The sequence below is a fragment of the Myxine glutinosa genome, chromosome 3, assembly GCF_964187855.1.
Source record: "Myxine glutinosa chromosome 3, kmMyxGlut1.1, whole genome shotgun sequence".
In the NCBI taxonomy this organism is placed as follows: Eukaryota; Metazoa; Chordata; class Myxini; order Myxiniformes; family Myxinidae; genus Myxine; species Myxine glutinosa.
The window spans coordinates 30,438,495-30,454,658 of NC_136263.1; the positions used below are offsets into that span (position 1 = coordinate 30,438,495).

The window sequence follows — 16,164 nt, forward strand, 5'->3', positions numbered from 1 at the left end:
GGCAGCAGTGTGCAGCTGCACAGGTGTAGCAAAGTGCAGCCGCACAGCTCAGGGTTCCTGCACACTCCCCTCAACAAAGATAGGTCCATGGGTGGGGAGGAAAGACAAAGCAGAGAGTCAGCGGAGGAAAGGGCGCAAAGGTACACACAATACAAGGCAATGCAACATGAGGGGCGCAGGTGAGCGAGCAGAGAAAGCTCGTCCCTAGCCGTTCGTAACCCCCCATGTCAGCCTACTCTACCCTTTCCCTTCCCTGTATTTACACTTCCTTTACAAATTCGTCGCTACGTCTTGTCTCCCATATCCCCCTCTATGCCAAATTCGTCATCCAATCCCTCCCAAGAAGGAAGAGATGGAATTACACACATTGTCTCATCCCTTCGAGATGCGTCTCACCAACCAAACATTTGCCAAACCCGTTGTCCGTTTGTGGAGTTCCGTTGCCCTTGGTGAGTGGATGTGGATGGTGCGAAGAGATTCTCATCCTGACTATACTCGAATAACATTAACCCATTTAAACTACCCGGGGTCATGCCCTGCCAATTGGCATCTTTAAACTATAAAAAAAACAAAAAACTATGTGGTTCTAAAAACCAATTCCCATTGACCCACCCTGTGGTGCCCTCCAATTTGGGTCTCACTCCCCATTTTTTCACTACTGTGCCTTTGCACAATTTCGGGGCTGGGTCGTGTGGCTCTACTAGCAGGTCTACCTACCTGCGCACCTCCACCACTGAAGTCGCCACCCAAGCTTACCATGCTCCTTACAACTACCCTTGCTTTTTTTCCCTCGTGGTCCCCCTGTACTGTCTTTGTCTTTCCCTCGTGGTCCCCATGTGCTGTCTTTATCTTTCCCTCGTGGTCCCCATGTGCTGTCTTTGTCTTTCCCTCGCGGTCCCCATGTGCTGTTTTTGTCTTTCCCTCGCGGTCCCCATGTGCTGTCTTTGTCTTTCCCTCATGGTCCCCATGTGCTCTCTTTGTCTTTCCCTTGCGGTCCCCCTGTACTGTCTTTGTCTTTCCCTCGTGGTCCCCCTGTACTGTCTTTGTCTTTCCCTCGTGGTCCCCATGTGCTGTCTTTGTCTTTCCCTCATGGTCCCCATGTGCTGTCTTTGTCTTTCCCTCGCGGTCCCCATGTGCTGTTTTTGTCTTTCCCTCGCGGTCCCCATGTGCTGTCTTTGTCTTTCCCTCGTGGTCCCCATGTGCTGTCTTTGTCTTTCCCTCGCGGTCCCATGTGCTGTCTTTGTCTTTCCCTCGCGGTCCCCATGTGCTGTTTTTGTCTTTCCCTCGTGGTCCCCATGTGCTGTCTTTGTCTTTCCCTCGTGGTCCCCATGTGCTGTCTTTGTCTTTCCCTCGCGGTCCCCATGTGCTGTTTTTGTCTTTCCCTCACGGTCCCCATGTGCTGTCTTTGTCTTTCCCTCGTGGTCCCCCTGTGCTGTCTTTGTCTTTCCCTCGAGGTCCCCATGTGCTGTTTTTGTCTTTCCCTCACGGTCCCCATGTGCTGTCTTTGTCTTTCCCTCACGGTCCCCATGTGCTGTTTTTGTCTTTCCCTCACGGTCCCCATGTGCTGTCTTTGTCTTTCCCTCGCGGTCCCCATGTGCTGTTTTTGTCTTTCCCTCGTGGTCCCCATGTGCTGTTTTTGTCTTTCCCTCACGGTCCCCATGTGCTGTTTTTGTCTTTCCCTCACGGTCCCCATGTGCTGTTTTTGTCTTTCCCTCGTGGTCCCCATGTGCTGTCTTTGTCTTTCCCTCGCGGTCCCCATGTGCTGTTTTTGTCTTTCCCTCGTGGTCCCCATGTGCTGTCTTTGTCTTTCCCTCGCGGTCCCCATGTGCTGTTTTTGTCTTTCCCTCACGGTCCCCATGTGCTGTCTTTGTCTTTCCCTCGTGGTCCCCCTGTGCTGTCTTTCCCTCGCGGTTGTCAGCTCTTTCACGAGCCTCGATTCAGTATATATATAAAAAAATAAAAAAAAATAAAAAAATCGGGGAAGGCCCCTCCTGGCTCTCTCACCCCTCTGATACCCTCTCTGGCATTGGGCTACCCGGGTCCTCCTCTCGGATCCTCGGGCCCCACTGAACTCTACTCTGAACTCTAAGTGACTGGCTCCCAGAGCCTACCTGCGGCCTCACCTGGCCGACAGACTACCAGTGGCGGAGTGCCCCAATAACCATACGCACCAACAGGCCCACACACCCAGCCATTTCCACAGACTCATGCACCCATCCAAGCACTTCATTGCTACTACCTGCACCACAGGTGTCAATATCCAATAATTTACCTAAACCCTCTACCTAACTTTAAACTACCCTCCCCGGGTATTCGTGAAGGGGTCCATCTTCCCCCATCCACTCCTTCGCACCATGCACTCCACACCACTCATTCCACACCACTTACTCCCACCAAGCATTCCACACCAAATGTTTCGCACTTGCACACCATGCAAGTCCATTCACTCAACACAAAGCCATATGTCCTCAACACACCACTTATACATTTCTACATACACACAGCATCATCGAACTAACTACTTCCCTCTAATACTCGTGCTTTCCCGTCTTCCCTTACACTAAGCACTTCCCTCGTCATTAACATCCATCTAATCTGACTACGTCCCCTCTACCTGTATCAATGTCTCTACTTAAATCTCGTGTCTCCTATTATCATCTCTAAATCCCTATCAATATCCTAGCCCACCCCCTCACGCACACTCTCTGGTTACATCCGCTGTAACACCCACGGGTGTGCACTCCTGCACACACCCCATCAGCGCACACTTACCCATGGGTGTGCACTCTCTGGCTGCACACCCAATCACGCGCTCTGGTGTGCACTCTCGCACACTCTCTTCGGCCATCGCACACTCTGTTTCACACTCTTCTTCAACACACTCTTCCCACATACACTCCGTCTTACACTTGCGCTCCGGCGCCGTTCGCACACGCGCGCCATTCACCTTCACACAGCGCACCACGGACCTTCCACGAGCGCCCGGGTGATGTCGCGATCCCAAGCGCGTGAAAAATCTTTTCGCGCCAAACACTTTCGCGCCATCCATTTTCCCGCTATACACGCTCCTATTCACCTTCAGGATTCTCCTCTCCGCCAACTGCACCTGCAAACTTTCATTTGGGTTAGGCAGCACGACATCACAATGCGAGCACGGACTTTGAGTGCATTCCATTTCTTTCTTCGCTTTAATTTCTATCTCTGCCGTCTCTTCAACCCCAATTTCCACTATAATTTTTTCATTTTCTTTTTCCTCGACGACCGCCGGTGCTAATAAAATTTTCTCTTCTAATTCGGCGGCCGTCGGCTTTTCCATACCCCGTGTCACGATTTCTACCCCGGTCAACTTGACTGCGCCCTGCTCAAACGCGCTTTCCCCGCGTTCCTCATGTCGCGCTACCCTGTCGCGTACCAATGCGACTTTCCTGCTCAACCTGCGCCCTATGTCTTTCCCCATCTATTTTATTAACTCCCCTCGGGTGTACAATTTTTCAGTCAACTTGCCCATGCTACCCCTTATTTCGTCCCTCATTTTATCCATTTTTGCATCTGTTTCATTACTTTGCATCATGAAGCATCCCTTGATTTGCGCTATTAAGATGTCCATATCCATTGGCGCCGCGGGCTCGACTCTCGCCGCCACGTGCGAGGCGCCGCCATTTTCTTCCCCCGCTACCCCCACTGCTGTACTCTCATCAATGTTCTCCTCCATTTCTCCCAATTCTTCCCGGGGGTCCTGGGTTGATTCTAACTCCTCATCCTCCTCATTTACCCCCACCGGCATCCGACCGTCTTGGTTATCCATGGCACGATTTTAATTTGGATGTTAAAACTAAATTTTTGGTCGCTCGTAATTTGGAGCCAATTCGTCCCAAAAATTTTTTAGTAGGGTTCTAAATCCCACTCCCCGACACCAATTGTTGCGGCCAATATGCACAATTGGTGTCCAAAATTTGGTCTAAAAAAATATAGGCCCAGGTTCCAAATCCCCACTCCTGACTACCAATTGTTGCGGATCTCAACGCCGGCCTTTTCCCCTTACCATGGGGGGATCAGTCCCCTTGTCTTTGACTGACTGACGGGACCCGGAGCCTATGACGACAGTATGACGTCCTTCCCGGACAGCGCGAAATAGGGTTTTAGGACTAAGAATTCGCTATTACCTAATTACTCGCGCTGCCCAGAAACGAGGAAATAAGCCCAGCCCGAATCACGGGTGTTAGTGGATACGCCGAGCGGTAGCGAACCCGTGACCCGAGCCGTTAGCAATGACTAAACCCGATCCAGGCGGTTCTTAATAGTGCCACGCTTACCCAATGATGGAATTCACAGAAACGGTCGAATTTGGAAGAAAGAAAGAACAGAATTTATTTACACAATGTACAATGATCAGCAGAAGAAAACACAGTGCAGTCTTAATCAGTCTTAACTTATCCCTGGACAAACGGGCCCGTTCATACTCAGACACACTCACACGGGGTTTGCAGTTCACCAGGTCAGCACGTCCAGGGATGGCGTCCAGGCAGCTCGCTCTCCGGTCCCCAACTCGCACCGCGAAGAAGATGAATACAGCAGCCAGGAGCTCTCCGCGTGTCGTTTTCGCGCACGGGATAACACGGGGCGAACGGTAGGCTGGGCTCAGGCGGTTACACTGGCGGCTGCGGCCGCGTACGTAATAAGCGAATAGTTCAATATGCGCTCACAATGCGCTCTTCAATTCCCCGAAACTGTCGTGTGCACGCCGGTCCTCTGAATACAGTTCTCTTGCATAAGTTCTCACAAGCACCTCTCCCTTCTCAACTCCACTGAGCACCGTGCATCCCTTCTCATCTCAACTCCTCTGGGGTGGGGGCCTCGCGCAAAGGGTTTTATTGCCATGCCCGTGGAACCCTCTGCAACTTGCCAGATGCGCCCTTACCACACCCTATCACGCCATGCCCTCCGAGCCCTGGTTGGCTGGGAGCCCTTACCGTCACCGCCTCTGACGTGCTCCTCGACTCTGCCACACCCCGACCCCGCGATCCTCCCTCTTTCCAGGCCTACCTCGTGTCACTTGGCTAGTTTCGAGCCAACAAAGGGCAGCGAACGCTGCTGGCAGCCAAAGCGTAACAAACTGCGGGTAGCCAAAGCGCAACAAACTTGAGGGATGCGAAATGGAGCGCGGGATAGATTATGCCCATGATGGAATTGGGGGGGGGGGGGGGGGGGTGGCACAAAATGAAAGGGACCTAAGCTCATTTCTTTACACAACGCAGATATTACTAGGGAAATGGCCTACTCTTACACATACTATGACATAACTAATACTCTACGTGGGCCTACGTGTTGCTTGTGGACTAACTATGGGGGGCAAACCTTTAACCTTTAATGATGTCATATTTACAATCTCAAAACCGCAACAATATATATATATACATATATACATACATACATATATATATATATATATATATACATATATATATATATATATACATATATATATATATATATATATACATATATATATATACATATATATATATATATATATACACATATATATATATACATATATATATATATATATATATATACATATATATATATATATATATATATATATATATATATATATATATATATATATATATATATACATAGATATATATATATATATATACACATACATACAGTGAGTGCATTCAGAAAGTATTCAGACCCCTTCACTTTTTTCACATTTTGTTGTGTTGCAGCCTTATGCTGAAATCGTTTCAATTCATTTTTTTCCTCATCAATCTACATTCAATACCCCATAATGACAAAGAGAAAACAGGATTTTAGAAAGTTTTACAAATTTATTAAAAGGAAAAAACTGAAATATCACATTGACATAAGTATTCATACCCTTTGCTATGACACTTGAAATTTAGCTCAGGTGCCTCCCATTTCTTTTGATCATCTTTGAGATATTTATACACCTTGATTGGAGTCCACCTGTGGTAAATTCAATTGATTGGACATGATTTGGAAAGACACACACCTATCTATATAAGGTCTCACAGCTGACAATGTATATCAGAGCAAAAACCAAGCCATGAGGTCGAAGGAACTGCCTGCAGAGCTCAGAGACAGGACTGTGTCGAGGCCCAGATATGGGGAAGCCTACAAAAAAAATTCTCCTGCATTGAAGGTTCCCAAGAGCACAGTGGCCTCCATAATTCTTAATTGGAAGAAGTTTGGAACAACCAGGACTCTTCCTAGAGCTGGCCGCCCGGCCAATCTGAGCAATCGGGCGAGAAGGGCCTTGGTAAGAGAGGTGACCAAGAACCCGATGGTCACTCTGGCTGAGCTCCAGAGATCCTGTGTGGAGATGGGAGAAACTTCCAGAAGGCCAACCATCACTGCAACACTCCACCGATCTGGGCTTTATGGCAGAGTGGCCAGACGGAAGCCAAACAGTTCAATCTTGGTTTCATCAGACCACAGAATCTTGTTTCTCACAGTCTGAGAGTCCTTTAGGTGCTTTTTTTGCAAACTCCAAGCGGGCTTTTATGCGTCTTTCACTGAGGAGAGGCTTCCGTCTGGCCACTCTGCCATAAAGCCCAGATCGGTGGAGTGTTGCAGTGATGGTTGTCCTTCTGGAAGTTTCTCCCATCTCCACACAGGATCTCTGGAGCTCAGCCAGAGTGACCATCGGGTTCTTGGTCACCTCTCTTACCAAGGCCCTTCTCCCCCGATTGCTCAGTTTGGCCGGACGGCCAGCTCTAGGAAGAGTCCTGGTTGTTCCAAACTTCTTCCATTTAATAATTATGGAGGCCACTGTGCTCTTGGAAACCTTCAATGCAGCAGAAATGTTTTTGTAGGCTTCCCCAGATCTGTGCCTCGACACAATCCTGTATCTGAGCTCTGCAGGCAGTTCCTTCGACCTCATGGCTTGGTTTTTGCTCTGATATGCATTGTCAGCTGTGTGACCTTATATAGACAGGTGTGTGCCTTTCCAAATCATGTCCAATCAATTTAATTTACCACAGGTGGACTCCAATCAAGGTGTAGAAACATCTCAAAGATGATCTCGAGAAATGGGAGGCACCTGGGCTAAATTTCAAGTGTCATAGCAAAGGGTCTGAATACTTATGTCAATGTGATATTTCAGTTTTTTCCTTTCAATAAATTTGCAAAACTTTCTAAAATCCCATTTTCTCTTTGTCATTATGGGGTATTGAATGTAGATTGATGAGGGAAAAAATGAATTTAAACGATTTCAGCATAAGGCCGCAACATAACAAAATGTGAAAAAAAGTGAAGGGGTCTGAATACTTTCTGAATGCACTGCATATATATGTATACACACAGTTCTGGGTAAGTTCTAGGTGACAGCAAAATCTCATAAGTGATAAAAACTGTTCTTCAGATCAAATGCTCATGAAAGCCATGTCAAGAAAGTGATGCACGCCTCCATTAATCAATGCAAATTTGATGCATTTACTTAGTCGATGATCGGCTCTCATAAGTGACGGGTAATCCCGATGCTTTTGGTCTCATGCATAACCCAGTGCTCTGGTAATCCGAGCCATAATGTGAGGTGTGAGGTTCAAGATATCAAGATAACAGAGCAGCAAGATTTGAAGATTTGTTTGAAGGAATCCATTTGGGAAAGAGTTGAATCACCATCTCTCAACAATAGGGGAGGTTTGTGATTTAATCTGCCACGGACGTGGGACAAGGCGATTACACCTCCCACGTCGTCTGCAATCGTCACGGGACGATATCCCAGCTTCTTCTTCTTCTTCACTTCAACATCTGCCGTGAACAAGGTGAGTGTATTCTCGCCGAAACGTCGGCCCAACCGACTTGTAAGTCGAGCTTTTTCATTTATAAACTTTCACTGACTTCTACCAACGGGATGATTCAACTTTTCCAATGTTCGCTGTGTTTTCCGCAAGAGCTTCTTCATACCTTGTGATTGTACGAGTCCGCCACGTAGAGTGGTCCATCTGGGGGACACCAGGCTACACCCAGCGGATGCTGCAACTTTGCATCCACTCCAGTTCCATCAACATCTCCGTAAGCAAATAAGTTCTGTTTTAGAATAAAGCAGATAAAGCAATGGGAAACGATAAACACAGTGGAGACTGCAAAGGCAATATCAAGCGATAATAAATTTAAAAAAGCACAGAATCTCATTGTAAAAATGGAACTACGCAAGTTTAGAAAATATACACCTGCAGTCATTTTAAAGCAGGAGACCTGGCAGGATCACCTAGGTCCTAGAGGTATGGTATGCACTCTCTCATCTGCGCTATCGAGCCTGGGTTTGAATCCCAACGCAGCTATAAACTGTCACCGTGGTGCTTCACATGCAGGATGAGGCATCAATGTGTACTCCGACCATCAGAAAGACGCTAAGCTGGAGAACCCGTCAGTGAGCACAAGTCGTTGGTGGAGGTGGACGTCAGCAGCACCAGCACCCTGAATAAATTATAAATTCCTGCTGGACCTACAGGGGGCACTGCATCTGCAGCACAGCAAATAATACTAACCGCAGCCATGTACTACATACGAAAGAAGAAACGTTTAGAAACAGCATTCCAGGTTTCCTGAAATTGCAAAATCTTTGAACAAACTACAATAACGTCTACCTTCCTTTAACTCTTGATCGTTAATGCCTTCAGATGTTATCAACAACATGCACTGCAACATACATTTATCACCGGAAAGTTTACTCGTTTCCACTGGAACAACGTGCAGTCCCCCAGTTGTGCCCCTACAATTCATCAGCAGGTTACTGGAGAATCCTCATGATGATGGAATTGGTAACCTTAGCCACTTGAACATCATTCATCCAACATAGATGAACTTGCTTGGAGGAGACTCCATGAGGCACGATGTACCACATGCATCATTCCCACCTCCTTGTGATAGCATCATTTATCGAGTATTTCCATCGCATGACATTTATCGAGCATGTCTGCCTCTCAATCCTTCCACCAAACGAGCAGAGTGACATCACATTAACTCACTGTATTTCAAAGGCTATCTTCCATATAAAACACAATGGTAGTTTTGTGTGTTTGTACAGATGTCTGTCCCCTTTCATAAGGGTAGGTTTTAAAATCAAATCTTTTAACACGAATGTGTGTTCACCACGGTCTATTTTTGACGATAAAACAAACTCAAAAAACACTTTCCATAAAAGAGTAATTATGTCTCTTCTATTGGAATTGTAGATGGTGGCTTGCAAAGCGAGCCTCGATGGCGGTGCACAGAAACATTTTTTAAAATAACAATAAATATAAGGCGCAGGGACGTGAAATTCGCTGCATGTGATGGGCAACGCGCACAGTGTAAAATGATTGTTCATTTACATCCATGTGATGTCGAATAAATAAAGAAGATATTAGAAGCACACCTGACATTAGGCCGAGGCTTCAGACTTTGGCATGCTCACGAGGCTGCACCGTTGAATAAACGGTTCCAATATGGCATATATGACGGGCTTTTTACTAGTTTATATATATATATATATATATATATATATATATATATATATATATATATATATATATATATTGTTACGGTTTTTAGAACCGGCACTTGTAAATAATAATCCATGGTAAATAATTCCCTGTAAATATTTCCATCTTCTAAAGGTTAAAGGTCGCACCCTAATTAGTCCATATACAACACGTAGTGCACCATAGGAACTCTAGTTATTTCATTAGTATGTGTTTTAGGTAAGGCTCTGTTTCCAATAGTTTGAATCTGCGTTGCATTAATTAAATAAGATAGGTCCTTCAATCCCATTCATTTTGCGCTTGACTCTCTCCAAATTGTGGTTACGCGCCTTTGCTTGCCAGCAGCGTTCGTTGCCTGGCTCCAAACGCCATTACGCACGCGGTCAAGCCGGAGAAGAAGGGGGCAGAGCGCTCAGAACGAGGCGTTGCCCTGTTATGGGCGGAGCCGGTGAGCCCTCGCGAACCAACCAAGGCTGAGGTGAGCTCACCGGTGGGCGGAGTGCAAGGATACGCGGCTTGATCTCAAAGCGCACGATATAAGCGCCCGCACAGAGCCCTTTGAAGGACTACTTGTTTGACTGCTTCTCGCCACGGACTTCTGGCTGGAGCTGCGCATAAAACTTTCCCGGGGACTTCTGTTGAACTTCGGCCCTTCATGCATGTTGAGAGAGAGAGAGGGAGAAAGCCGAATACCTTCCCCGATATATGAACCCCGACAATAAGGTCCGCTCGCATTCCAACAAGACACGAAAAGCGCTGGCTGCTGGGTTTCGCCGCGGAACCGGAGCGTGGATCGGAACCGGAGCGTGAACCGGGGTGGAGCGTGGATCGGAGCCGGGGCCCACGCTGTCCATCTGCTTGGACCTTCCTTCGCTGCCATCATTACCCCTACGTGTAAGTCCGTTTGTGTCGTCCTGGGGCGTGATAAATAAGACTGTTTAAGACTGCACTGTGTTCTGCTTCTTCTTCTTCCCTTGTACATTCTTCCTTTCGTTTCCTCTTTAATTATTGTTGTTAATAAATTCCTGTGTTCTTCCTTTACACTTTGGTTTCTTCTTTCATTCGATCGTCTTAGTCTTTTCTGTCCATTGGGTACCCGTGACACGATTTGGCGAACCGCTCAGGATCGGGTTAGTCCTTTTGTTAATGGCTCGGGCTTCGGATTGCTAACCGCTCGGAAATTCCATCTTGTCCGTGGTCCGAGCGAGAATTACCTCCCTGCTTTGCGGAGAGATTGCCACTCAGGTATTTGGGACCTCCATTGACCAATCACCCTGGCCAGTCTCGACCGCAGAAGAGCGTTATAGTTTCCAGGATCGAGGGACGGTCAGCGTAAAAGACAAGGGGATTAACCCCCCCTTGGTAACGGAAGTGCCGAACCCCGAATCCGCAATATATATATATATATATATATATATATATATATATATATATATATATATATATATATATATATATATGTATGCATATACATACAGTCACGTGAAAAAGTAAGTACACCCCATGTAAAGTTTTGACTTTTTCAACATATTTCAACATACAGCTATTTGATCTTCATTTCAACAATATTGACAGATAAAGGTGATATAATATAACAAATATCATGAAACATTTACATTTTGTAGTCCATTGTATAATTTAAATAAACATAAATGCAAATTTCGCATGTGGAAAAAGTAAGTACACCCTTGGCTCTAATAGGTGGTATTGCCCCCTTTGGCAGAAACAACCTCAAGTAAGCGTTTCTTATATCTGTCTACCAGTCTCTGTCATCGACTTGGAGAAATTTTTGCCAACTCCTCCATGCAGAATTCTTTCAGCTGTGCGATGTTTGAGGGGTTTCTTGCATGCACAGCTCGTTTCAAATCCCCCTACAACATCTCAATGGGATTTAGATCCGGGCTTTGACTTGGCCATTCCAGAACCCTCCATTTCTTTCTTTTCAGCCATTCCTTGGTGGATTTACTGGTATGTTTAGGGTCATTGTCATGTTGCAAGGTCCACCTTCGGTTGAGCTTCAACTCTCCGACAGATGGCCTCACATTATCCTCAAGCTCCCTCTGGTACAATGAAGAATTCATGGTGGATTCTATGATGGTGAGCTGCCCAGGCCCTGATGCAGCAAAGCTGCCCCAAACCATAATATTTCCACCACCATGCTTTACAGTTGGTATCAGGTTCTTGTGGTCAAATGCTGTCTTTGGTTTTCGCCAAACATGTCTTCTGGTACTGTGGCCAATTAGCTCTACCTTTGACTCATTTATCCACAGCACATTGATCCAGAAGTGCTGGTCTTTGCCTAGGTGTTCATTGGCAAACTTTAGTCTTGCCCTGATGTTCTTTCTGGACAGCAAAGGTTGCCTCTTGGCACACCTCCCATGTTGATCAAATTTGTGCAGCCTCTTTCTAATGGTAGACTCGTGCACTTTGACATCAACAGTGGCAAGAGCAACCTGTAGGTCCCGTGATGACATTGTGGGGTTCTTAAAGACTTCTTTCAGCATCTTGCGGTCTGCTCTCGGGCTGAACTTGCTGGGGCGGCCTGGGCTGAACAAGTTGGCAATTGTTTGGAATCTTCTCCAATTGTAGATGATCTTCCGGACAGTCAAATGATTGATTTCAAATTGTGGAGATCTTTTTAAATCCCTTCCCAGACTTGTAGGCATCTATAACCTTCTTTCTGAAGGCCTCAGAGAGCTCTTTTGATCTTGGCATGGTGACGCCACACACTTCAACATCAAAGAGCAAACCAAACTAAATGTCTGAGGTTTAAATAAGACAGGTTCCTCCAAGATCCTCTCTAACGATGTTCTAATCATTTGCACCTGAGCTGGTGCACCTGATTCTAATTTTAGGTATTTTAAGTAGTGATAAATGTAGGGGTGTACTTACTTTTTCCACATGCGAAATTTGCATTTATGATTATTTAAATTATACAATGGACTACAAAATGTAAATGTTTCATGATATTTGTTATATTATATCACCTTTATCTATCAATATTGTTGAAATGAAGATCAAATAGCTGTATGTTGAAATATGTTGAAAAAGTCAAAGGTTTACATGGGGTGTACTTACTTTTTCACGTGACTGTAGGGCCAACCACGACAAAATGTAAGATATTTCAAAAAGTTGTGGACGGATTATGACAAAACTAGGTGGATGAGTTGGTTGGAGGACAAGAACAAGCCCATTAGATTTTGCTTCAAGTCCGAATCCAGATCCGGCCTATCAGTGGGATACAAAACGTAAACTGTTCAGCCTGGCGGAGTATGTGCTCTACCGAGTGCTGTTCTCGTTATCCCTAAACTCTAATGCGAAATGGTCTAAAACTGCAATTAAATCCAATGCTTTAAGAGTGCTCGAGCAGAAAGGCAAAATGATCAGGACAAGGAACCTAAATATTTATCTTGAGGAAATACACAGGAAATGTTGTTGGGGTCGTTTTTGTTGTTGTTCTGCTCTTGTTCTGCTATTAATGGCAAAAGAGAAATATAATTTACAAATAATCTTGCACATCATCAGTTGGACTATGTAAGTTTGAGATACGCAAGTACTGTACCTCTTTTTTTTCTCCCTCCGTTCATTTATCTTTTGATCGATCATCTTTTTAGCATCTACCATTAATTATTCACAGATGACGGGTCTTTCAGGCCATTTTATTGGGAAAAGACCACTGAAAAGTTTCCAAGTTGCCCCATTTAATAGCAGACCATGTGACCTAAGGAATATTGACAAATCTTTCAAGGATTATAAATCTTCAAAGTGAGAGAATAAAATGGCAATCCCATGAAAGATGGCAATGAGAAGCATCTCTGTTGAAGCTCAATCATTCTTGTTCACGACTTGGGAAGAGCAGATCTGATTCCGGTAAAGTTGGAGACAATTTGTCACCAATAGGTCAGAACAGCAAGCATGTGAAAAGATAGCAAAAAAAAAGCAGTCCCACATTCAAAGTCGTCCAGGCGTTTGCGGCAAATGTTACGCCAAGCTGACCTGTTTGTGGCCTGATGTTCCCAGGTGACAACAGGGATGGCACAAGACTTAAGTGTAGACTTAAGGACATCCTTATAACGCTTTCTTTGTCCACCACGTGACTGTTTACCAAATTTAAGTTGTCCATAGAAAAGCGCTCTTGGGATCCTATGGTCTTCCATGCGTATGAGGTGTCCTGACCACAGAAGTTGGGTTTGTATCAGGAAATACTCAATTCCTTTTCTTCAATAATCCATTAAATAATCCAGTTGGTCAGCAAAAACAGGTACTGTAAGCGAACTTTACATTTCTATTCTGAGATAAAATAAATAAATAAATAAATAAATATCTGGTGGGATAGAATGTTCAGATCTGTCACATCATACGACACTTTTCTTTAGCCATGCCGGGGTATCAGAGACCACCAAAGTATGATGCGCAAAGTGGTGTATTGTAATGCAGGAAATCAAACCAGGAGGAAAGTGATGGTTGTTACTTCGGGGCAGGTGCATGAGCACTGTCAGAAGAAACTCCTGGCAGGTAATCCATTGCAATCCACCACAAGCACAGTAAAATTCGAAGCAGCGAAAGGTAAAGGTGTGCGGGATATTGGAAGCAACCTCTCCCCCTACCCAACCCCATTCTCCATTCATACAACCTTAAACAGCAACTTGAATTAATCATAATAAGCTAATAGCAAATATATTTCATTCCTTGTTCATCATGATCCACTTGTCTCTGGAACAAAACTTACCACAAGTCTAAAGACTTAACAGGGATTTACAATTCTATATTTGAAGAACATAGTCCTCACCAGGAGTCAATCAATAAGGCATCCTCACCAGGTATGCTTACAATCCTGTACAAGCTGAGGTCAAGAGCCCATACTAGGTATGTTTACAACAATGTACAAGAGAAGAAGTGTCCTCATCAGGTATACCCATCAAGGATAGGCGATGGGATGAATGCCATTTAATAGGACAGAAGGATGACAGGATAGAACAACAATCCGAATGAAGGCTTGAAGCACCCCACACCAAAATGTCATGATGTCATCCAGCATAGTGAATGCTTTGACAAATGTCTACTTTTGGAAAGAAATAATATCCAGCTGCTGGACCAGATGAGCGTGTAGTATTGGGATTCTCATTCATGTGCTACTTGTAAATGTCTGCGGCTGTGGAGGAATCCGGGTGGGCTTTGAAACAGCAAAGCGCTGACCTTGTGCAGCTTTTCTTAGTTGCTACAGTGCATTCAGAAAGTATTCAGACCCCTTCACTTTTTTCACATTTTGTTATGTTGCAGCCTTATGCTGAAATCGTTTAAATTCATTTTTTCCCTCATCGATCGACACTCAATACCCCATAATGACAAAGACAAAATGGGATTTTAGAAAGTTTTGCAAATTTATTAAAAAGAAAAAAATTAAATATCACATTGACATAAGTATTCATCCCTTTTGCTATGACACTTGAAATTTAGCTCAGGTGCCTCCCATTTCTCTTGATCATCTTTGAGACGTTTCTAAACCTTGATTGGAGTCCACCTGTGGTAAATTCAATTGATTGGACATGATTTGGAAAGGCACACACCTGTCTATATAAGGTCTCACAGCTGACAATGCATATCAGAGCAAAAACCAATCCATGAGGTCGAAGGAGCAGAGCAGAGATCAGAGATCAGAGACAGGATTGTGTCGAGGCACAGATCTGGGGAAGCCTACAAAAAAATCTCTGCTGCATTGAAGGTTCCCAAGAGCACAGTGGCCTCCATAATTCTTAAATGGAAGAAGTTTGGAACAACCAGGACTCTTCCTCGAGCTGGCCGCCCGGCCAAACTGAGCAATCGGGGGAGAAGGGCCTTGGTAAGAGAGGTGACCAAGAACCCGATGGTCACTCTGGCTGAGCTCCAGAGATCCTGTGTGGAGATGGGAGAAACTTCCAGAAGGACAACCATCACTGTAACACTCCACCGATCTGGGCTTTATGGCAGAGTGGCCAGACGGAAGCCTCTCCTCAGTGAAAGACACATAAAAGCCCGCTTGGAGTTTGCAAAAAAGCACCTAAAGGACTCTCAGACTGTGAGAAACAAGATTCCGTGGTCTGATGAAACCAAGATTGAACTGTTTGGCCTCAATTTTAAGCGTCATGTCTGGAGGAAACCAGGCACCGCTCATCACCTGCCCAATACCATCCCAACGGTGAAGCATGGTGATGGCAGCATCATGCTGTGGGGGTGTTTTTCAGCAGCAAGGACTGGGGGACTGTTTAGGGTTGAGGGAACAATGAACGGAGCAAAGTACAGAGATATCTTTAATGAAAACCTGAAACAGAGCGCTCAGGACCTCGGACTGAGCCGAAGGTTCACCTTCCAACAGGACAATGACCCTAAGCACACAGCCAAAACAATGCAGGAGTGGCTTAGGGACAACTCTGTGAAGGTCCTTTGGTGGCCCAGCCAGAGCCCTGACTTGAACCCAATCGAACATCTCTGGAGAGACCTGAAAATGGCTGTCCACCAATGGTCCCCATCCAACCTGACAGAGCTTGAGAGGATCTGCAGAGAAGAATGGCAGAAAATCCCCAAATCCAGGTGTGCAAAGCTTGTCGCGTCATACCCAAGAAGACTCGAGGTTGTAATCGCTGCCAAAGGTGCTTCAACTAAGTACTGAGTTAAGGGTCTGAATACTTAT

General features: G+C 45.3%; 1 protein-coding gene across 3 annotated transcripts in view; it reads right to left on the bottom strand.

Moving 5' to 3' along the window:
- The window catches only part of NHLRC2 (NHL repeat containing 2), a 277,896-nt gene that overhangs the window by 33,485 nt on the left and 228,247 nt on the right, over positions 1–16,164 (bottom strand). For 2 of the 3 annotated variants that reach the window (XM_078773795.1, XM_078773793.1), the window contains one exon: positions 7,939–8,061. The exons of the other annotated variant lie outside the window; for it this stretch is intronic. In XM_078773795.1, coding sequence (XP_078629921.1) covers positions 7,939–8,061 — 123 coding nt within the window. The remainder of the gene's footprint in view (positions 1–7,938; positions 8,062–16,164) is intronic. 3 annotated transcript variants of the gene reach the window in all.